At 37.2% G+C, this 18838-nt stretch overlaps 1 protein-coding gene and 1 non-coding gene across 2 annotated transcripts; both read left to right on the forward strand.

The window, feature by feature from the left end:
* Positions 1 to 14683: 14683 nt before the first annotated feature.
* On the forward strand, positions 14684 to 14756 carry Trnak-cuu (transfer RNA lysine (anticodon CUU)). Its single transcript has one exon. It is a non-coding gene; the product is annotated as a tRNA-Lys (tRNA).
* A 1631-nt stretch (positions 14757 to 16387) lies between these two features.
* On the forward strand, positions 16388 to 18475 carry LOC134679920 (uncharacterized). Its single transcript, XM_063538866.1, has 3 exons — positions 16388 to 16506; positions 17104 to 17289; positions 17964 to 18475. The coding sequence occupies exons 1-3, from the start codon at positions 16476 to 16478 to the stop codon at positions 18464 to 18466; spliced, it is 720 nt and encodes a 239-aa protein (XP_063394936.1). The 5' UTR covers positions 16388 to 16475; the 3' UTR covers positions 18467 to 18475.
* The last annotated feature ends 363 nt before the right edge of the window (positions 18476 to 18838 follow it).

An 18838-nucleotide genomic window follows, 5' to 3' on the forward strand; every position in this document is an offset into this window, starting at 1 on the left:
TATACTCGTAGAACTTCTAAGACTACGATCAATGTTTTGAGTAAAAATTAAAGCTTAGGTAACCACAGCTTGAGTCTTTAAATTTAAAAAGGCTTAGACTTTCCTTTTCCCATCACTACACATACTTATACGATGTCGTCCGTCAACTTTTTATGACTTCAACAATTTTGATTAATTCCACCGTACGATGATGGATGAGACAGATAATCGTCGAACGCTGTATAATCATAATCCTATGTTTGTTTACGTGTTAGCGTTGGATCGGCGCCTGCGCACGCTGCTCTAATTGATCGATTGTTTACTGATTAATAAACTAATTAGAACATGCTACAACGAATTATTAATCCTATTTCAAAGTATTTAGAGTTTAAAATACCAGAAATATTAAGGCGGCACTATATGTTATTTAAATGTCGTTTGTAATAACTAAACAAATTTGTCTCTGTCTCTGTCTGTGGGGTGATAATTTTGTTTGTTTGTTTATGTCATCATGGGGCTACTGGTTTTAAATAAGGGGTTGTGATTATCTTTAACCATCTGCTTAGTTTTTTTTTGTAAGAATCTGGTGGTAAGCCTCTGGTAAGCTGTATGGACAATACATACCTACACATTGGTAAATTGTCAAGAGAAAATATATGTTCAGCAATTTTTGGTCCATTTACCAATACTGCAAAAAACTTTGTCAGATCATGTTAAGTAACGATTTTAATATTCACGTGTAAAATTTACCCTGAGTTATATAATAGGTATTTTTTCTTTTTACCTATACCTTCAACGATAGATTCAATACAGTGAAAGTCGAATGAAAATATGACGCTTATAATGGCAGTTCCTCCTTTGTTCTATCACAGTCAGTGCAGACTTACTTTAGACGAACTTTATTTATTCTACAACATATATAGTTACAAGTTAACCACAAATTGGGGCCAGTAGTGAATACAGGCATGTTTATTTATCATAGAGGCTAACTAAACAAGGCGGTCTGTTTGCCCACTATTATTGACACAGTTGTCCGGGTCGTCCCTAGCGACAACGACCTTTTTATACGTCGCAAAAAATTGTAGCATTAGAAGATTATTTACTGAGGACGGGAACGTCAACGGGAAACTTCAGGAATGAAGTTTTAGCCTCGTTGACAAAACAAAGACTGAGATAAGAAGCTGGACGGAGTAGGTACGAAGTGTTATCTTATTGACTACAAATTTGATTTAGAAAATCATTGATTTACATACAAGGGGCCAAATTCGACATGTACAACTGTCAGATTTCGCATCCACGTCAAATCAACAGTTGATTTTATTGCATACTGAGTGTTGATTCCATCAACGGTGGATAATATCATTTGGTACAACCAAAACTCAACTCTAAACTAAGGGTGGTTCGGTTTGGTTTGCTTGTCACCCTAACTGTGGATTGTTAATGTCAAATTTTGACATTGTACGTATTCGAGAACTTATGATTTTTCCCACATTAACGGGAGATCAACACGATACGTCAAACGTCGCTTGTCGAATAGGGGTCAAGATTTATATACAATGGTACTACTAAACGCAATTAATAACTGGCTTACATATAAAATAGGCCCTTGAGGCATTATACCAAGGATGCTGGCGACATTTTCTCGCTGTATCGCAATGCTGATGCGTTGTGCGAGGTGGCCGCCAGCTCGTCGGTCACCAGTTACGTCAAACAGACGCTTCGCTAGAAATTGGAATCGAATCTAAGGTCAATGTGGAGAAAACCGTCTATCAGGTAAGACCGTCTATAAGCTCTTTCGTCGATTCTTACTTTTGCTTTTGCACATTTACTCCACTTTACAAAAGGTCGGTAGAGCAGGAGCGAAGCTCTTCCTTTCTCATCGTGTCTGAGCGACGTACATATAAAAAATATGAATGTTCTAGCTCTATGACGTGGTCTTCCCAACCAAAAATGTTATATGCCGGTCTACTCCACATTGGAGTAAGTATGACTAGGTATAAATAGGTAATAAAATAAGTACATTTTACGTTCGAATAGGCCTCCTTTCCAGTGTCAGTTCTCTACTAGCCCTGCGACATCGCTAACCGGGATAAGGGTAGTTTTGTACAACTGTAGTTTGCCGAGTCATGCCAGTCACGGGGCGCGGCAGGGTTGTCACAAACAATGGTAACACTTTTCTACGCATGCAGGTTCCCATACACAAACTACGGAGTGGAAAGAGACCATGGCGTTATGCATAAACGCCTGTTTATCTAACAATCCAGGCATGTAGACATTATGTCTAGATTGGGATAATGTGGGGCGTGCTTGGTAAAAATGTGGTTGAGTTTTTATTTTCCCTCCCTACCAACCTGTTTAGCAAAGGGCAGGATAAGTCAATCCCTTTTGTTAGAAAATCATCGAAATCTCATATTTTTGCGTCCAAATATTAGCTAAATTGCAAATGTAATCGGTTATGTTACGTATTTGATACCAGTAGTGCACCAACAACTACAGTTAGGCCCACTTGCACCATCCCACTAACCCGGGATTAAGCGGTTAAACCGTTGACCTAGTGTCACATTGTACTGGTAACCATGGTAACTCCAGGTTTAACCGGTTAACCCCGGGTGAGTGGAATGGTGCAAGTGGGCCTTAGATGATACAGTGTTTTACTGTGTTTACGTCGAGGGTTCTGCATCTTCAATTTGTTTCGTACTTAAACTTGCGTAGAGCAAAAATACAGAGCGAAAATCTGATTAAGATCTTTGAGAATATCGCTAGCGCCGGTTGTTAAGGAAACATTCAGGGAGATGTCTCTTTTTAGGAGTGGAGTTCTTTCATCTAATATTATGAAAATCTTGTACTCTTGTGTTTACTAAAATGTTTTTCTATTTATTGAAATATCTGTGCCAGCCCTGCCCCAAAGCGACAGTTTAGCTTACCGGCTCGTTTGTATCATATCATGGCTTTTGCGATTTGAATGCAGAACGCCGCGTCACAAATGGCCGCGTATTCAGGTTAAGTTGGGGAGTCATGCACGGGTCATATTGTTAATAAATAACGCCTAAAAATAGGTGTACAACCCAAACAAAATTTTCAGAAAATTGATTATGATTAGGTAATTTCCTTTAAAAAGTATATATTACATCTGTCAAAAAACAGGACTTATTTGTAAATCAATTATCAGGTTATTTTTTTTTTAAATCATAGAATAGGTATTCTTGGCCGATTCTTGTTTTTCAAAATGTTGATTAATATATTTTGATTTGATGGTTTGATTTATAAAGATTTTATGTCCATAGACATATTGAAATGGAAAAGGATTTTAGTGATTAAATTAAAGATATACAAACTTAGATAGAATTCTATTACAAAATATATAAACCACGTCCACAGAATCAGTGTAACAACATTACGTTAAATAAGTACATACATATGCTTTAGCATCCATCATAACATTGAATGTTTAAGTTATTTTTATTTCTGCTGACCCCTGCTAGGGTTGTCACATTCGATGCAATGGATCGAAGACCTCTATGGATGGCACGTGGCGAGTAATTATCATAGCACTTTATGGTTTCGATATTATTATTTAAGAAAATCTAATATTTTAATTAAAATTTGGGGTGGATTATTATGGTTCCAACTTTGGCGATGGTAAAAACTTTCAAGGTATCGGTTTAAAACCTACCAACAACAGCAAAATTCTGAAATGTAGCTGCAGACATGGAAGAGAACAATCTCTCACCTGAGGAAGCCGAAGACCGGGCAAAGTGGAGAAGACTGAGCAGAAAGCGGACCCTGGCGCTAAGCCGGGAAAACGCTAGGTTCAAGAAGAAGCTGCAAAGGGCATTATAATATTTAAAATGTCACGCACCGTAAAAACATAGAACGATGTTACATTTGACATTTCCACGGACCGTTTCCTATCTGATAAAGGGATCACTTTAACCAAAAGTTTCCTAAATCGTACCTACTTTCAAAGTTATCTTTTAAATCGCTTTTGAAAGTCTCATTCATTAGATATTAGGGTAGATAGTTATGATCGATTGTTCTAAACTTTAAAAAAGGGTATATACCATAGAAAGCAGAAGAAAGATAGGTCCTTTTGATTTACAGCGGTAAGGGTGACGCAGGTGGTCATTCGGAGAATATGTAACCTCACAACTGGAGATAAACATCAGAATATTGCCAAAATAGTGCTGCTTCATTGTGGGGGGGTGTACATTCGGCCACTATATATAATTTTTGAATAAATTTCGACTTCAACTATTCATTCGTAGAAAGTCTGGCATCTAATATATCTTATTATATTTATTGCGGTATAAAAAAAATCGTTTTTTCATCGATCTGTCGTGCTAGCATATGTGGCCGGTACGCTAATATTTTAGATATTCGTCAACGTCATCAACATTAAGAGGTAAAAAAAAATTTTACTAATAAAAGTTTATCGAGTATTTTGATATAATTTTATGGTATCTAGATACATACACTACTTTATACTTACCAAAAACTTTTGGTAAGTATGTAATGTAGGTACTATCAATGTCATAATTATACATACCTATGTATTACCCGCATATATTTAGTTCATACGAGTATAAAATGTTTTATTCAATTAAAAAAAAATCTATCGCGTAAAATTGTTCGGTCATAAGTACCCATGGTGACAGGTGAAGCATGAAACATTATTCACTATTTCACCTAGAAAATAGGTAAACTCGAAACACTCTCCCGCAATGGACTATAAACCTACTCTTTCCAATGTGATGCCGCAAATATTTACCATTATGCCCCTTATTTCGTTTTTACCGACCCGTTTGTATGCGCTATATTTTCTTATTACTGTCATATTTTTCTTTCCCGCCAAAATTGTGATTAGAATTTATGGTAACAGCAGTTTGCTATCAAGTAATGGATTCTCGGCCTTACGCCGAGCTGGTAGAAAATTGTGTTTAATTTTATTAATTTTTGAAGGTAAGTACCTACATACTTTATTACTGCCATTTATTTTTGCATTATCTTTCCAGCCAATCAACATACGAAAGTAGTAGGTTTCTCTCTTTTCGCGTAAGATGCCTTAGTATTAGGTTAGTATTTAGTATCAAAATTATGTAAGTAGGTACATATTTTAAATAGGTATGTATACTTAACAACATCCTCATACAAATAGGTATGTAAATTTGCGGGACTTTTTGAAACTCCTAATCTGGTGAATTCCACTACACTTTTTCTTAAAGTTGGCCAGCCCCTGGAATTTAATTTTCCTTGTTACAAATGCAAACTCCTAATTGATATACCTAGCATGCATAGCGATGCGATACAAATGATCTTTCACCATCTCTGTGCAGTAATTAAACTGCCAGTAAGTGCCGGCACCAGGTGTTTATTCCATCCTCCGGATTATCTGCTATATCTGTATTAGCCCTTATCATTCCTGTGCCATAAACTAAGCAAACGGTTTCAATGTGTACCACTTTACTGATGCATTCAGAATATTCCTTCGACATTGAAAACACACCCTTAAGCTTATATATTTAAGGGTAACAAATTATTTTGTGGCGAGTAAAATAGGTTGGTAAATTAAGTGCACTTGCACCTTTTCAGCGCAGGTGGTGTTCCCCTTGTCTTAAAATTTCAGATTTATGTGAGCGAGGTTCTTTGGCTAGGGAGGTTAATCATTCAATGTTTCTCAGTTTGTAAGTGAGGCTTTTATATTTACCTACTTCTGGTTAGCTTGTTCGGTGTGACATTTATTTTGTTGGTTCAGGATACTTTATACTTACCTAAGTCTGAAAGGTATCAATTTCCTAGCGGTTTTCCGGTTTTATAAAATTAATGACTTAAAGTAGATAGAACATTTAAATACTTACTATTAAATCCAAAAGTTTTCAGATGTTAAAACAGATGAGAAATCCTTCCAAAACACCTTGTTAAACAGTTTGAAATTAAAACTTGCCTTGACAACATAACCAATCATTTTCAAGTAAGTAATTATAAAGAAAGTTCAGGAGTTATGAAAAGCACAACACAAACACTTAACGGAACGTCCATTTAAAATATTCGAGCCTGACGCAACTCCAGCAGAGTGCCTCCTTCGGGTGACCACGCGGGACGAGCGATCACGGGACAATTAGCAACAACAAGCCCTTATAGGGATAAGTTCGCCTTTGGATTGAATGGAAGTACCATTACTGTAATTTATTTTTGAAAACCTGTATTGTGTACAATAAAGTGAACAACTACTACTACAATTTTAAACATGAAATATATGTAATTGAAGTCACGATATGTTTCGATCCCTTTCCTTGCTTTAGTAGAAGAGCGTCAAAACAAATCGAAACATGTCAAGTGGTAATCGACCTAAATTACGTGAACAATGCGTTTGAAATAACTTTAATATAGGACAAACATCTGTATAGTATGACAGATTATTGCCAAACTGACTCATAACTGAAAAGTACAGAAATTAATTTTGCCTTAAATTATACAAGTATAATTAGGAAAGTTTACCTAAAGACGTCGTGGATGTAACAACTGTGAATATTTTAAAAAGGGTCGTAAATAATATCTGAAAATAAAACTTGATACAAATGTGCTAGTCAATTTGTACAATAACCTACTTAACCCCCTTTTTAATAAAACTTTACGATCCTCAATTCGCTAATTTATTTTTATCCCTTTCTAACGAGTGCATACGTACAAGTTAAAACACAAAAGATTAATAGCTAATTGAGGCTAGTAGCGAATTTATGAATAACGCCATTAGATTAAACAGGTTTACATTTTACAAGCATCAAACATAAACAGCAAGCGTTATAACAACTCGACAGAGATTATCCCGTGTAACAAGATTTCACGGTCACCCCACATTTCAATTCTGACACGAGATGATTAAGGCGCTTGTTTATTTGTTATGATTATTTATTTTTTATTGAACACGACTGTGATTATCGAAGAGTTATTATATTGACGGCCGAACGGCTTGACTGATTCTGTTTGTTGTTGCTCATTGCCTTCTCCACTTAGCAACGGCTGTGGAGTAATTGGATTTATAATTGAAACATATAAACGAAATGGTTCATATCGTTCATATAATGGATACTGAATAATGATAATATGATAATTATAAAGTGTTACTTAGTAGCTAATACAGTCAGTATCAAAAGTAACGGAACAGACTAGGCGCCAAAAGTAATCGCCTATCCTAGCGACATCTTCCGTAAGAGCACTACGCTTAGCAAGTCTCGGGCGCTCTCCCAGAGTCGAGAGTTCGAGTCTCGCCCGAGACAGTGAGTTTTCCTTTATTTCTAAGTATATTTTTCTTGGCAGCCCGTGAGAATGCAAATACATATTCACATTAGCGCCTTAACTTTTATGTCGTTTCATCTGCTTTTTAAACTTGACGGTTAGCCGGTGACGTTATTATTTTTCCGTACTACCAAAGAGAATAGATAGTATAGAGGGGTCCTGTCATAGTAAATTTTGTAGTCACAGTAAATTTACTGCCATCTATCGACACACGACTAAAACTCAAAATGAAAACGTATAAAATTATTATAAAAATGTTTATACAGGGTGATTCATGAGACGTGAGCAGGACTAATCCTGCACACTCAGTAACTGATAATTAATCGATCACCGTCGTATTTAGGTCAAACAACGACACTTTTTCCTATTTTTAACTTTTTGGTGAGGGCAAATTTAACTGTCTACAATCATGGTTACCCTACAAGACCTAATTAATAAACATAAAACCTCTTTAACCGTAATGACAGCATTTTGATTACGAAGAAAATAAACTGTCAAACTTGAGTGAGATACGAGTTTTCAAAAGTAACCAGACCGTGATGACAGTGATGACATTCAATTTGACACAGAATATCGGTAGTTTAGTATTCTAATTTTAGGGTGACCATGTATGTCGTAAATAAATTTATTAATTTTTTTTTCAACACGAGTAGAAAATTAACGTTAATCTCACTAATACTGATACGAAACAGTTGCTTATAATTTACAAAATGCGCAGTCTTAGTCCTGCTCACGTCTCCTGAATCAACCTGTATATGGATAAATGATTTTATTATTTTTATATCATTTTGATCCATATTCATTCACTGATATCTATGTGTTAAAATTGTTAAATGTGAAACGGTATCGTCACGCGTCACGCCATCTAGCCGAGCATAGGCCAAAGGTGTGTGCGCCATCTATCCGGGAATTACTTTTTCTTGATTTCCGAGGCACGATTTTTTTCTTAAACTTTATTCATCTTATACGAAGTTACATATGTCTTTGGTACTACTGAACTCTTCAGACAAGAGTAGGATTATAACTCCTGTAAGTAAATTATCATAGAATGTTTGATTGGTAGCATAGCCAAATAAGTAGGTATGCGGTCACAGTTCGGCCTGATAGATCTTTTGAGAACGTCATGTCCATGCTAAGCTGAAGTTTTTACGCTGTACAATATACATGAGTGTACATGTACAGTTTGATTACGCCAAGACGTATGGATTACGGGTCGAGTTTCCTCGTATTTGAGTGACAGCTGCGGTTCCTCGTACAAGTCGTGTAATTCCCGAGGCGCGGGCGCAGGTTCTAAGTTCTCACTCGCCAGTGTAAACGCAGTGTCGTTCCTGTTGAATTTTGGAGTTGCGGTGTGCAAGTCTTAAATAGTCCGTGCCTAAAGGTATTTCTCGCAAAAATTGCCTCATCAGTAAAATTTCGGGAAAATGTACGGGAGATACGCTAATGGGACTGCTGATAAGATATTCCTAACAATCACCTTGACAGGAATAACGTTGGTGTAACTTGATCTTAAGTTCCGCAAGAACTATTCGTAATCAGCAAATAATGAATAAGGAATAAAATTATTTCCGATATAGCCTTATTTTTATTTTTGAAATCAAGAAAGTACCTAACTCAATATTCTCGGCCAGGCCAACCTGATACCTAGTGATCCTTAGTAATGTGTCGTCATTATTGCTTTTATCGTCATTAAGTACTTAGGTACATAGGTACTTAACAATAGTGATTTTATTCCTTATTTTCTAATTATGTACATCTAATAGGCTCGTTTGTTTTAGGTGAGAGCGTCTAAGAAAGTAATTATTATGTTACTTATTAATATGTCCCGTCCGTCTGTTGTTTCTCCAATAAAGAGAATAATATATATATTATATACATAAAAAAATATCGGTTCTACTGAACCTTTAGCTCGCCTGCTCAACCTAAGCATTAGAATGATATCCCAGGTCAAGTCACGTGCGTCGTGCAGTGACGTGACGGACGAATCGCGGACAAAAAGCGTTTGATACACTCCGCGTTTTAGGGTGAACACGTCTCTTTGGTATTTATTGGACTGTTTGTTAGTTAAAGTACTCGTGTAGCTTTAGAATACTAAGGTCATGGTCGACAAATCGTTCGTGGTATGTCAATTAAACGTATACCTGGGGCCAGCCAAGGTTACAATCGTACATCGACCAATGAAAAGAAATGATTTATCTGGATGACAGATGTATTTAATTATTTATCTTTGACTTGCTTTGCTAGTCGAAACAACGTGTCGATATTTAATTTTTTAATACCTTTTTATTGTTGTTGTTATTTGTTGTGTCTTTATTAATTTAGGTATTAATGCTTTCGCTTGATACCATAAACTTTTGCTCAACACTGCCTAGCTTGAAAAGATAGTGATTCTCCTCTGTCACATCCTTAAAATGGTCGCCTTTCTCCCATTATTCATAAACAGCTCTTCGGTAGAGTATTAGGTATCACTTTGGCTTGAAAAAGCCAGGCAATGTTTAGCATATCAGGCAATAATGAGAAAGGTTCTTCAAACAGCTATTACTTACAGTTTGACAGAAAAGAGTAGAAATTAAAAAGTGGCAATATTGTAGAGTCTCTTTCAAATCAATCTAAGAAAACGGGACGGCACTATACAGTACTGCCACTTTTTAATTTCTACTCTTTTTTGTCAGACTATATACAGGTAGGTCTCGTAGGTTTCTGTTACTTCAGCCCGAAATGGTGTGTTGAAGACTGCCAATACTGCAGATGCAAATGGCTCGTGCAATCAACGGAGTGCACTTTGGCTGCAGCCTGCAATGCACTGCACGCGAGTAGTTACATGCAGGCCGGGTTATGCTCCATGAATTCCAATTGCAGGAAAATTAAATATTAAGGAACTTGTGAGGAGGATGGTGATCACATTTTGAAAAAATAAGCAAAATAAAATTACCTTAATTTAAAATTAAACACGCAGTTTTTTCGAGTAGGCAACTAACTACCCTATAATAAGTTGTGTCTATATTATTGTTTGGATTCTTAGCTCTAAGTATAATTTTATCCTGCACGTTTCATGCTTTCTGCTGGACGGGACCACACTTTTTAAATTAGAGGCTCGGAATACCTATTGAGATATAAGTAATCTACAAACGTGTTATTAATAATCTATAAAAAATGCCTACATAGGTACTTGAAACTTTCTTCGTATTTGAACTTTCGATAATGAAAAGTAGGTAGGTACCTATGTATTTACAAAGTAGGTACATATTCTTCTAGTTAGGTAGGTACTTGCATAGTTCTAATACACGACTCACAGCACAGAAACAATACGATTAGATACGAGTAATACACAGCATCGGACTTTTTTTGCAAAACTATCTAACCATTACGTTAACCGGCTATCAATCAATAAACAGACACCGCGGCACAACTTAGAACTCCAGTCCTATCTCCGCCAATCACGACTCGCTAAACATCCGACCAAAACGGAGCATCGTATTATGTACACCTATAACTTAAGTCCTTGTTATAACCAGGCCAGGATCCGACAAAAACTTTTTCGGAGAATGCAAATTAAATGAGGACTATAAACAATTTGACTTCAAACGAAGCCGGTATTTCATTTTAGCAGTTTATATTTTAGTAACGAGATGCAAAAAGTCTATTTCGGTTGTACGTATAGTCAGCACCAACAGACTATACGGCGAAAACATCTACCATTCTCTTCTACTATTCTCTCAAGAAAGATTTCAAAAGTACAAGTACTAAGATAGGCCCGTTCATATAACGCCGAGCAAATAGGTACCAACGAAATGTGTAAAACGCCATTTGCGCACCTATTTTCTGGCCTCACTTCGTAGTGCCCGTCATTACGATGTAAATAAGTATATATATGTCGGCGGCCGATCGTAAGATCAGGCATATCGTGAAACGTGAAAATGTTTGATTCGTTCCCTGAGTCGACGGAGCTACGCGGGGCTCCTATTTCTGGGCAGTTTGCCCTTCGGGCATCTGAAGCAACCTAACGAATCTATCCTACCTATATATTGGTTTAATGTGACTATCGTCAAAACATTACATCGTAATGTTCCTGACATTACGATCTGCCTGATCTTACGATCAGCCGCCGACATATATTTATACGTTTAAGCCAATATTCAGATGTATCTCTATTTGGAAAGGTAATCGACAGAAGCAGACACTTTTGGCGAGTTTTTTCATACGCTACCATCGATCCTGACTGTACACAGTTTAGGTATGTAATATCGGTGTAAGACCGGCTCGAAACAAAGAGATCATACGCTAGATTAGAAGTGTTATTGTTCGACTGTTTCATATGCATATTAGGCATTATCGAAGTTTTCATTGCCATCTTAACTTCACATGTGATCGAAATGTTGCCAAACTCTTTTAAATATTTTACTAGTAACATGTCTAGGCTTACCTAGTTCCTTAGTTCCTTAGAACTAAGCAGGTCAGGTACATATACGCAAGGTGATGTTTTATGTTTTGATGTACCTATTATACTTACTCGTACGTATACCTATAAATATACTTTAAAAGCTAAGTATGTAGTTCTTAATTTGATTATCGACGCATAGGACATGAGGACACACAGTCATTCGAAATTTCGGTTCAGACGCTTTTTATCTAGCCATAAAATGCTTGAATACGCTTGAAAAATGTGTCACTTTACAGTCTTTGTACACCCCAAAGAAAGAAAGTAAGCTTCTTCTAAGAAAATAGCGTGTAACTCAATAGGCATCCCATTAAATCTCCATGATCACTGTGTCAGCTTTGATACGCGGTGGCAATCCAATTTTCCCCCACGAAATGTCACGCCATGATATCATATGTCACAATATGTAAAATAAAGCCACCTTTTCCTGTACAACGTTACTTTGTCGCACGATTTATTGAATTTCCTGTTCAGTGGATATCTTCGTAATAAAACAATGGTTTCATCACACTTTTCCTGTATGCCTGTATGCCTTATGTGTATGTTGTAACAATATTGCGTACCTACTCTAAGAAATATTGTTTAAGCTTACGAAAGATAGATTAATTAGGGTAATATTAATAACGAGGTGTGTGTAAATAAAGAAATATTAAAATTGCACTTCATTTGATAATTTTAATGCACATCGGTATTCAAAATGATTAGGTACTGAATTAAGCTTAAATCGACTGATTACGTTTTTTCAAATAACTTTGTTACGCTTTAGGGGTATAATTACCAGTGGCGGCGCGTTCATAAAAGCCGATTCCCACCGGCTTGCCTGTTTTTGGACGTTAGAGAAGAGATGTAAAGGAAATATGTAAGCCAAATTAGCCTCGGCTTGCTTATGGATATGTTTGACGCGCCGCCACTGATAATTACCCCCAGTTTCGAAACCGATGCACGATGGCTTGAACCCACGACATACTTATACTCACCTTCACTTCACAGTTGCATATGTTGCAACTGTACGAGTATATTTTTCAATTTTTTTCGCCCCCGTACAGTAATTGTAAAATCGTAACGGATTCATACGCCGGGCCGGGCCTCATTTGATCGCGGGTCCCGAGGGCGCGCCTTTGCCTTTGACTTTGAGCGCGGCTCGGCCTACAGAAGCTATCTGCTGTTTGTTTTCGCGGATTTTTCTTGTTAGCTCGGTGGGAAAGTGGAAATGGAGCGGTTGAGAAAATGGTCTGGTACCTATGTGTTTTTGTAATGACAACATTGACATTACTTTTTGGATATTATACAGCTACTATTTAGGTGCAGTAAGTACCTATAGAAAGAGAATATAGCTCTATATACGATTCCATGTAAGCAGCAGATGGTATTGTATTAGCAAGCTTGGCTTTTTTTAAGGAATAAAATAACGGGTTGGTGGGTTTTTCTATGGTTCCGTACCCAAAGGGTAAAAACGGGACCCTATATTACTAAGACTCCGCTGTCCGTCCGTTTGTCTATCAACAGGATGTAAACTCATGATCCGTCATATCTATACTGTTGATATTTTGCAAAGGCGTGGGCATAACGTGATTTTTTTGCCGTTTTTAGCGTAATGGTACGGAACGGAGTCCCACTCGCAGTTGGCCGGTTTTTAGGGTTCCGTACCCAAAGGGTAAAACGGGACCCTATTACTAAGGCTTCGCTGTCCGTCCGTCCGTCCGTCCGTACGTCCGTCTGTCCGTCTGTCTGTCACCAGGCTGTATCTCACGAACCGTTATAGTTACACAGTTGAAATTTTCACAGATGATGTATTTCTGTTGCCGCTATAACAACAAATACTAAAAACAGAATAAAATAAAGAGGCTCCCATACAGCAAACGTGATTTCTGACCAAAGTTAAGCAACGTCGGGCGTGGTCAGTACTTGGATGGGTGACCGTTTTCTATTTGCATTTTTTCCCATTTTTTTTTTGCTTTATGGTACGGAACCCTTCGTGCGCGAGTCCGACTCGCACTTGCCCGGTTTTTTTTAAAGTACCGAAAATACATCGAAGTTCTACTTCAAAAAGCTCATGTCACTAGTATACCAGAAATATATGCTTTACCTTTACCTACTTGTTCGTATGGTTAGTTTGTTGTAGGTACCTACTGCCTGTTCGTCGACACTTTTGAAATGAAATATTTTGCGTGAACTAAATTTGCCCTTCTAAGCTGTGTCCCGTACACGTACAGGGGCCCGATTTTTGAATATCGACTACTCGATTTCGTGTATTTCGTTCAATAATATCTCCACTACTAGGCATTTAAATTCTACTAATAGAACTGAAAATGAGTGGTCAATACCACTCGCTTCTCATTTTCTATCGCTCGTATTTCAATAGTTAGCATTTCTCCGTTTTTCACCGATTTTGGAGTGCCGAAATCGAGCGATCGAAATTCAAAATCGGCCCCCAGTACGGTACAGTACCTACAGTATAGAGTACAGATAAGACCTTATCGCTTAAATCGCAGCAGGATACAATATCTTCAAAAAATTCAAGTCAAAATATTACAATAAAAACTCCAAAGGCATATCAATTGAGATGTCACAATCTAAGCTTCACACAAAAGCACAAAGGTTCATAGAGTCCCTGCCTAAAGAAAAAAAGGTAAGGCGTGATAATAAATCTCGTTTTGAGGTGACAATTTAAGTACCTGCCCCTACGAGCTCACGGTTTGACAAAGCGTAAAATAGTTTTTTTTTTTTATAAATTCTAGTTGCCGGTTTTTATGCGGTCTTACAGGCTATTGTAATGATCGAGGTCGTAAAGTAATAATAACTGGAGAAATGCATAGGTTAATTTTACTTATTAGTATTTATTATGGGTTGGTATGGATATCACGGCAGCTCAACATAGTAAGAGCAATAATAATTATCTAACTATTCAATTGTTTAATTTAACCAATGTACTTCCTCTGGACATGAAGACAAATTTCAACATAGCATGCAACTGCCCGGCTAGCTCAGTCGGTAGAGCATGAGACTCTTAATCTCAGGGTCGTGGGTTCGAGCCCCACGTTGGGCGACTCTTTTTATATATTTTTTTGCTGCCGAGATATTTTATAAGTACTCCAGTTTCAAAAAGTCCGATAATTCATACGAGCATAAATATTAAAAGTGGTTTACATTTTAATATTAAATGTGCTTCAAATTATTATTAATTTAAAATGATAATGCTTATTTTTTATTTCTAAATAGGGAGATAAGAATAATTTGTTTTGAACTTTTAGAAAGACAATTGCTAGGCTCGTATAAAATATTGTAAAATTTTCGTAAAAACAGATCAGTTGAGACTACTAGCGCCATCTTGTATTGATAACGTTAACTGAAATCTTAGCAAGACGCCAGTACAAGTAGTTATGAGCAACATATATTGATTCCAGATGCATCGTGTAGATGGCAGTAGTAAACGGTCAAAATTTTTGAGTACATCTGATTTTAGTAAAATGTAAAATGAATACCCGTTAAAACCTAAACACTAAGAGAAACTAAATACTTAAAGTAACAAAGAGTAATTTTTTTTAAGACCGTCAGAGGATAAATAACGAAAGCATGTTTTACCGTACCTATATAATATAAATCTACATTGCAATGTTTTTGTGCCTCCGCCATTGACTTGTGTTTTTGCAAATAACATGGATGTAGTTACAACTTAGGGCCACTTGCACCATCCCACTAGCCCGGGGTTAAGCGGTTAAACCGTTAACCCAATGTCAAATTGTACTGGTAACCATGGCAACACCAGGTTTAACCGATTAACTCCGGGTTAGTGGTTTGGTGCAAGTGGCGCTTATAAAGTTAAGATTGCGTGAGATAATGCGCTCCTCGGACCATCGGACCAACATAAATAGGTACTTAATAGATCTTTGCTATTCCTAAATAATTCATAAAATCATAATAATTTTATACTGTGCCTTTTTGTTATGTGATGTTGCAGTGGTGATGTTAGTTCACAAGATATAATACCTACAAAGATAGCACCGAGCTACGCGATTTATTGCAGTAATTATACCTTTATAATTTGTTTTGGTCAAATTCACTTAACGCCTCGTGCAGATTATAAAAAAATAATTACTTACTACAAAAAAGGTAGAGGTATTCCTTGGAGGTAGCAGAAGGTTGTTTGTAGGGCAAATGAACTATTTATGCCCCGTCTCCATATCGCGCGGCAAACCATCGAACATTGGAAGTGATCATTATGAAACTACACAACGGGACTTAAGTTTTAAGTTTTAAGATTTACCTCCGACGTTTCGAAGACGGCGTTGTCCGATTAAGTCCCGTTGTGTAGTTTCATAATGTTAAATAATCGTGAAAGTTTAAATCAGTGTATTGGAAGTGATCGATAGAAGTTAGGTTACTGAACTAAAAAGATTCTTACATTACATTGAAATATAACCAGAGTTGTCTACTCGTACCTACCTACAAAGAAAACTTCTTGTCATCACGAAAACATTACATTCACACGTGTCTTTATATTTATCCTCTAGCTGCCCAGAGACCTATAAAAAGGTCTCCTGTTCCATTCTAATCTGAATATTGTGTTGACAAAATAAAATTTAATTTTGCTTGGCAAGGTTTGACGTATGGGCGGTTAGAGGCTATACGTCAGCACCTTGAGACAAAAGAAGTAACTTTTGAACATCATTGCGGTAATTACTTCCTCTGGGACATCGTTTAGAGCAATCTCGTAGTTTATATAAGTCTGCGCGCACGCACCGCCTTTACTTGCAAGGACGACGCCATGGCTGCTCTGTTCTGCTTCACCATTTGGAGTAAGCCTAGATTTATCGGGGCGAGTGAATTGTTCAATAATATCTGAACGTGCACTTGGTGTTTATTAACAGGTGTTTAAGATATTTGTGAGCAGTTTGGCCGCTCTGACATCATTGAACAGTGTTTTATTTGAACATGTGTCTTCTCAATATACTTAGTGCACAAAATAAACCACTCTGTATGCTTGGACAATGGACAGTCAATTTAGTTCCCAGTAAAGGCAAGGGTCGTCAAACCTTCGAGAAGAAGTCAAGAGCCAACTGCAGAATAAATTACTTGCCTTTTTTTTAATAGCCACAAATCATGTTTTCAGTGGTCTGATCACTCTACTGTATAAAGAATTTGGTGACTCTAAAGCCGCGTGTGGCCGCGAGCTGCGGTTCGCAGGCCCTACTTACTAAGGGATAGTTTTTTAAGAATACAGTATTTAAACAGTTTCTGACGGATTGTTAACGAGCGGTGACCAGTGGTTTACAAACTATGTACCTACTTGTTGAGAAAATACAACTAGTTTCCAGCTTCTGGCCTGGGATTTGGTAAGATATTAATCTATATTTACCTATTGTTAAAATTATACCTACCATTGCCTGTTTCAGTGTTAGTATCATCTAGTCAAAGTATTTCATCAAAATTGGACTTTGATGAGACTGGTGAATCATCTTCCTCCGTAATGACGAACACAAGCCAACTCAACGATGAGGATGTAGAAGTGAAACACACTATAGTTGTATCCACCAAACTCAAGAATAATAATAGGAGAGGCTTACATTCTTCAAAAGATGGTATGGCATATATTTATAAAGTGTAAAAGCTCAGGACATATCGATACTATAAACTGAAGGATGACTCACGCTGAATCGGTCTGGGTCCGGGCCACGTCCGGGCAGAGGCTTCGTTTCCTATGACGGGTGATCGGTGATCACGTGATGCTTTTTAGGGTTCCGTACCCAAAGGGTAAAAGGGACCCTATTACTAAGACTCTGCTGTCCGTCCGTCCGTCCGTCCGTCCGTCTGTTACCAGGCTGTATCTCACGAACCGTGATAGCTAGACAGTTGAAATTTTCACAGATGATGTATTTCTCTTGCCGCTATAACAACAAATACTAAAAACAGAATAAAATAAAGATTTAAGTGGGGCTCCCATTCCCATACAACAAACGTGATTTTTGACCGAAGTAAAGCAACGTCGGGCGGGGTCAGTACTTGGATGGGTGCCCGTTTTATTTTTTTGACTTTTTTTGCATTATGGTATGGAACCTATCGTGCGCGAGTCCGACTCGCACTTGCTCGGTTTTTTATAAAAGACAAAGTGTCGGACGCCTCGGCCCGAGGTGAGCGTGAGTCAAGCGTGAGTCATTCTTAAGAGATCCCTCTTGATTAGAAACTATAAACCTTTGTTTACCTTGTCTGTCACTTTTACAGCACAGGAATTATTTCTATTAATGTTGCTTTTTAGGGGACTCAGGAGTGTTAACATACAATATTGGTCGCACAGCAAACACACAAGAAGATAGCAGTGAAGTGCCCATCGTCTTAGGCCTAAAATCTGTTGAAACCACGCGTTTAAGAACACCCGACTCTCGTTTCAAGAACCGAGTTTACCCTGACTCCGTATTCATAAATAAAAACATCCGGGATGACTACGATCATTATCCCAACCCTGCAACAAATCCAATGTCATGGAAACCTTCTAATTTATTCACTAATATAAATTGGAGGAATCCAGACAGTGAAAACCAAGTTTATAATCCGCGAGCTAATCCAGGAACAGTGAAATTTCACAGGAAAATTACTGATGATGGTATGAAGGAATTTTACTGTAGAAAATGTCAGGAATTTAGCAGAGGACTCAACCCTGCACAAAGTTTGAAAGGCTGTGCTCAGGGCAGAAATACGTGGATTTATGAAGCGACTACGCCGAAGATAAAAATTGACGGGAAATTGGCCAAATTAAACTAATGTCGTTGTCATTGTGTTTCATTGAAGTCTCGGCGGTGCTTGTTAGCTGATGTTATCTATACAAAGAGACCTTGATGCTAATGTTCAGGATGTCACTGGTGTATAGTTGTACTCACTCCTATTGAGAATATTATAATGATATCTTGAGTGATCTGTGACGCATCTAAATGCCTTCTAGTTTACTTAATACCTATTTTGAACTTACCTACCTACTTATTCCTTTAATCAGTTTACTTAAATATGATACACAAACAAAATAAAGAACAAAACAGAACACTTAAACACGCTTCCCAAAAATAAAATGCATGCATCTAATATAGATTTTTAAATCTGTAAATTCCTAACTAGATAATTTAATATTTCTGGTGGGAA

This window comes from Cydia fagiglandana, chromosome 3 (assembly GCF_963556715.1).
Source record: "Cydia fagiglandana chromosome 3, ilCydFagi1.1, whole genome shotgun sequence".
Lineage (NCBI taxonomy): Eukaryota > Metazoa > Arthropoda > Insecta > Lepidoptera > Tortricidae > Cydia > Cydia fagiglandana.

Excerpts from the sequence above, each read along its gene's own strand:
- LOC134679920 (XM_063538866.1), top strand. The coding sequence starts at position 16,476 with ATGGCTGCTCTGTTCTGCTTCACCATTTGGA. Across the intron at positions 16,507-17,103 it reads GTTCTGCTTCACCATTTGGA|TGTTAGTATCATCTAGTCAA; the intron begins GTAAGCCTAGAT and ends TGCCTGTTTCAG. Across the intron at positions 17,290-17,963 it reads CTTACATTCTTCAAAAGATG|GGGACTCAGGAGTGTTAACA; the intron begins GTATGGCATATA and ends GTTGCTTTTTAG.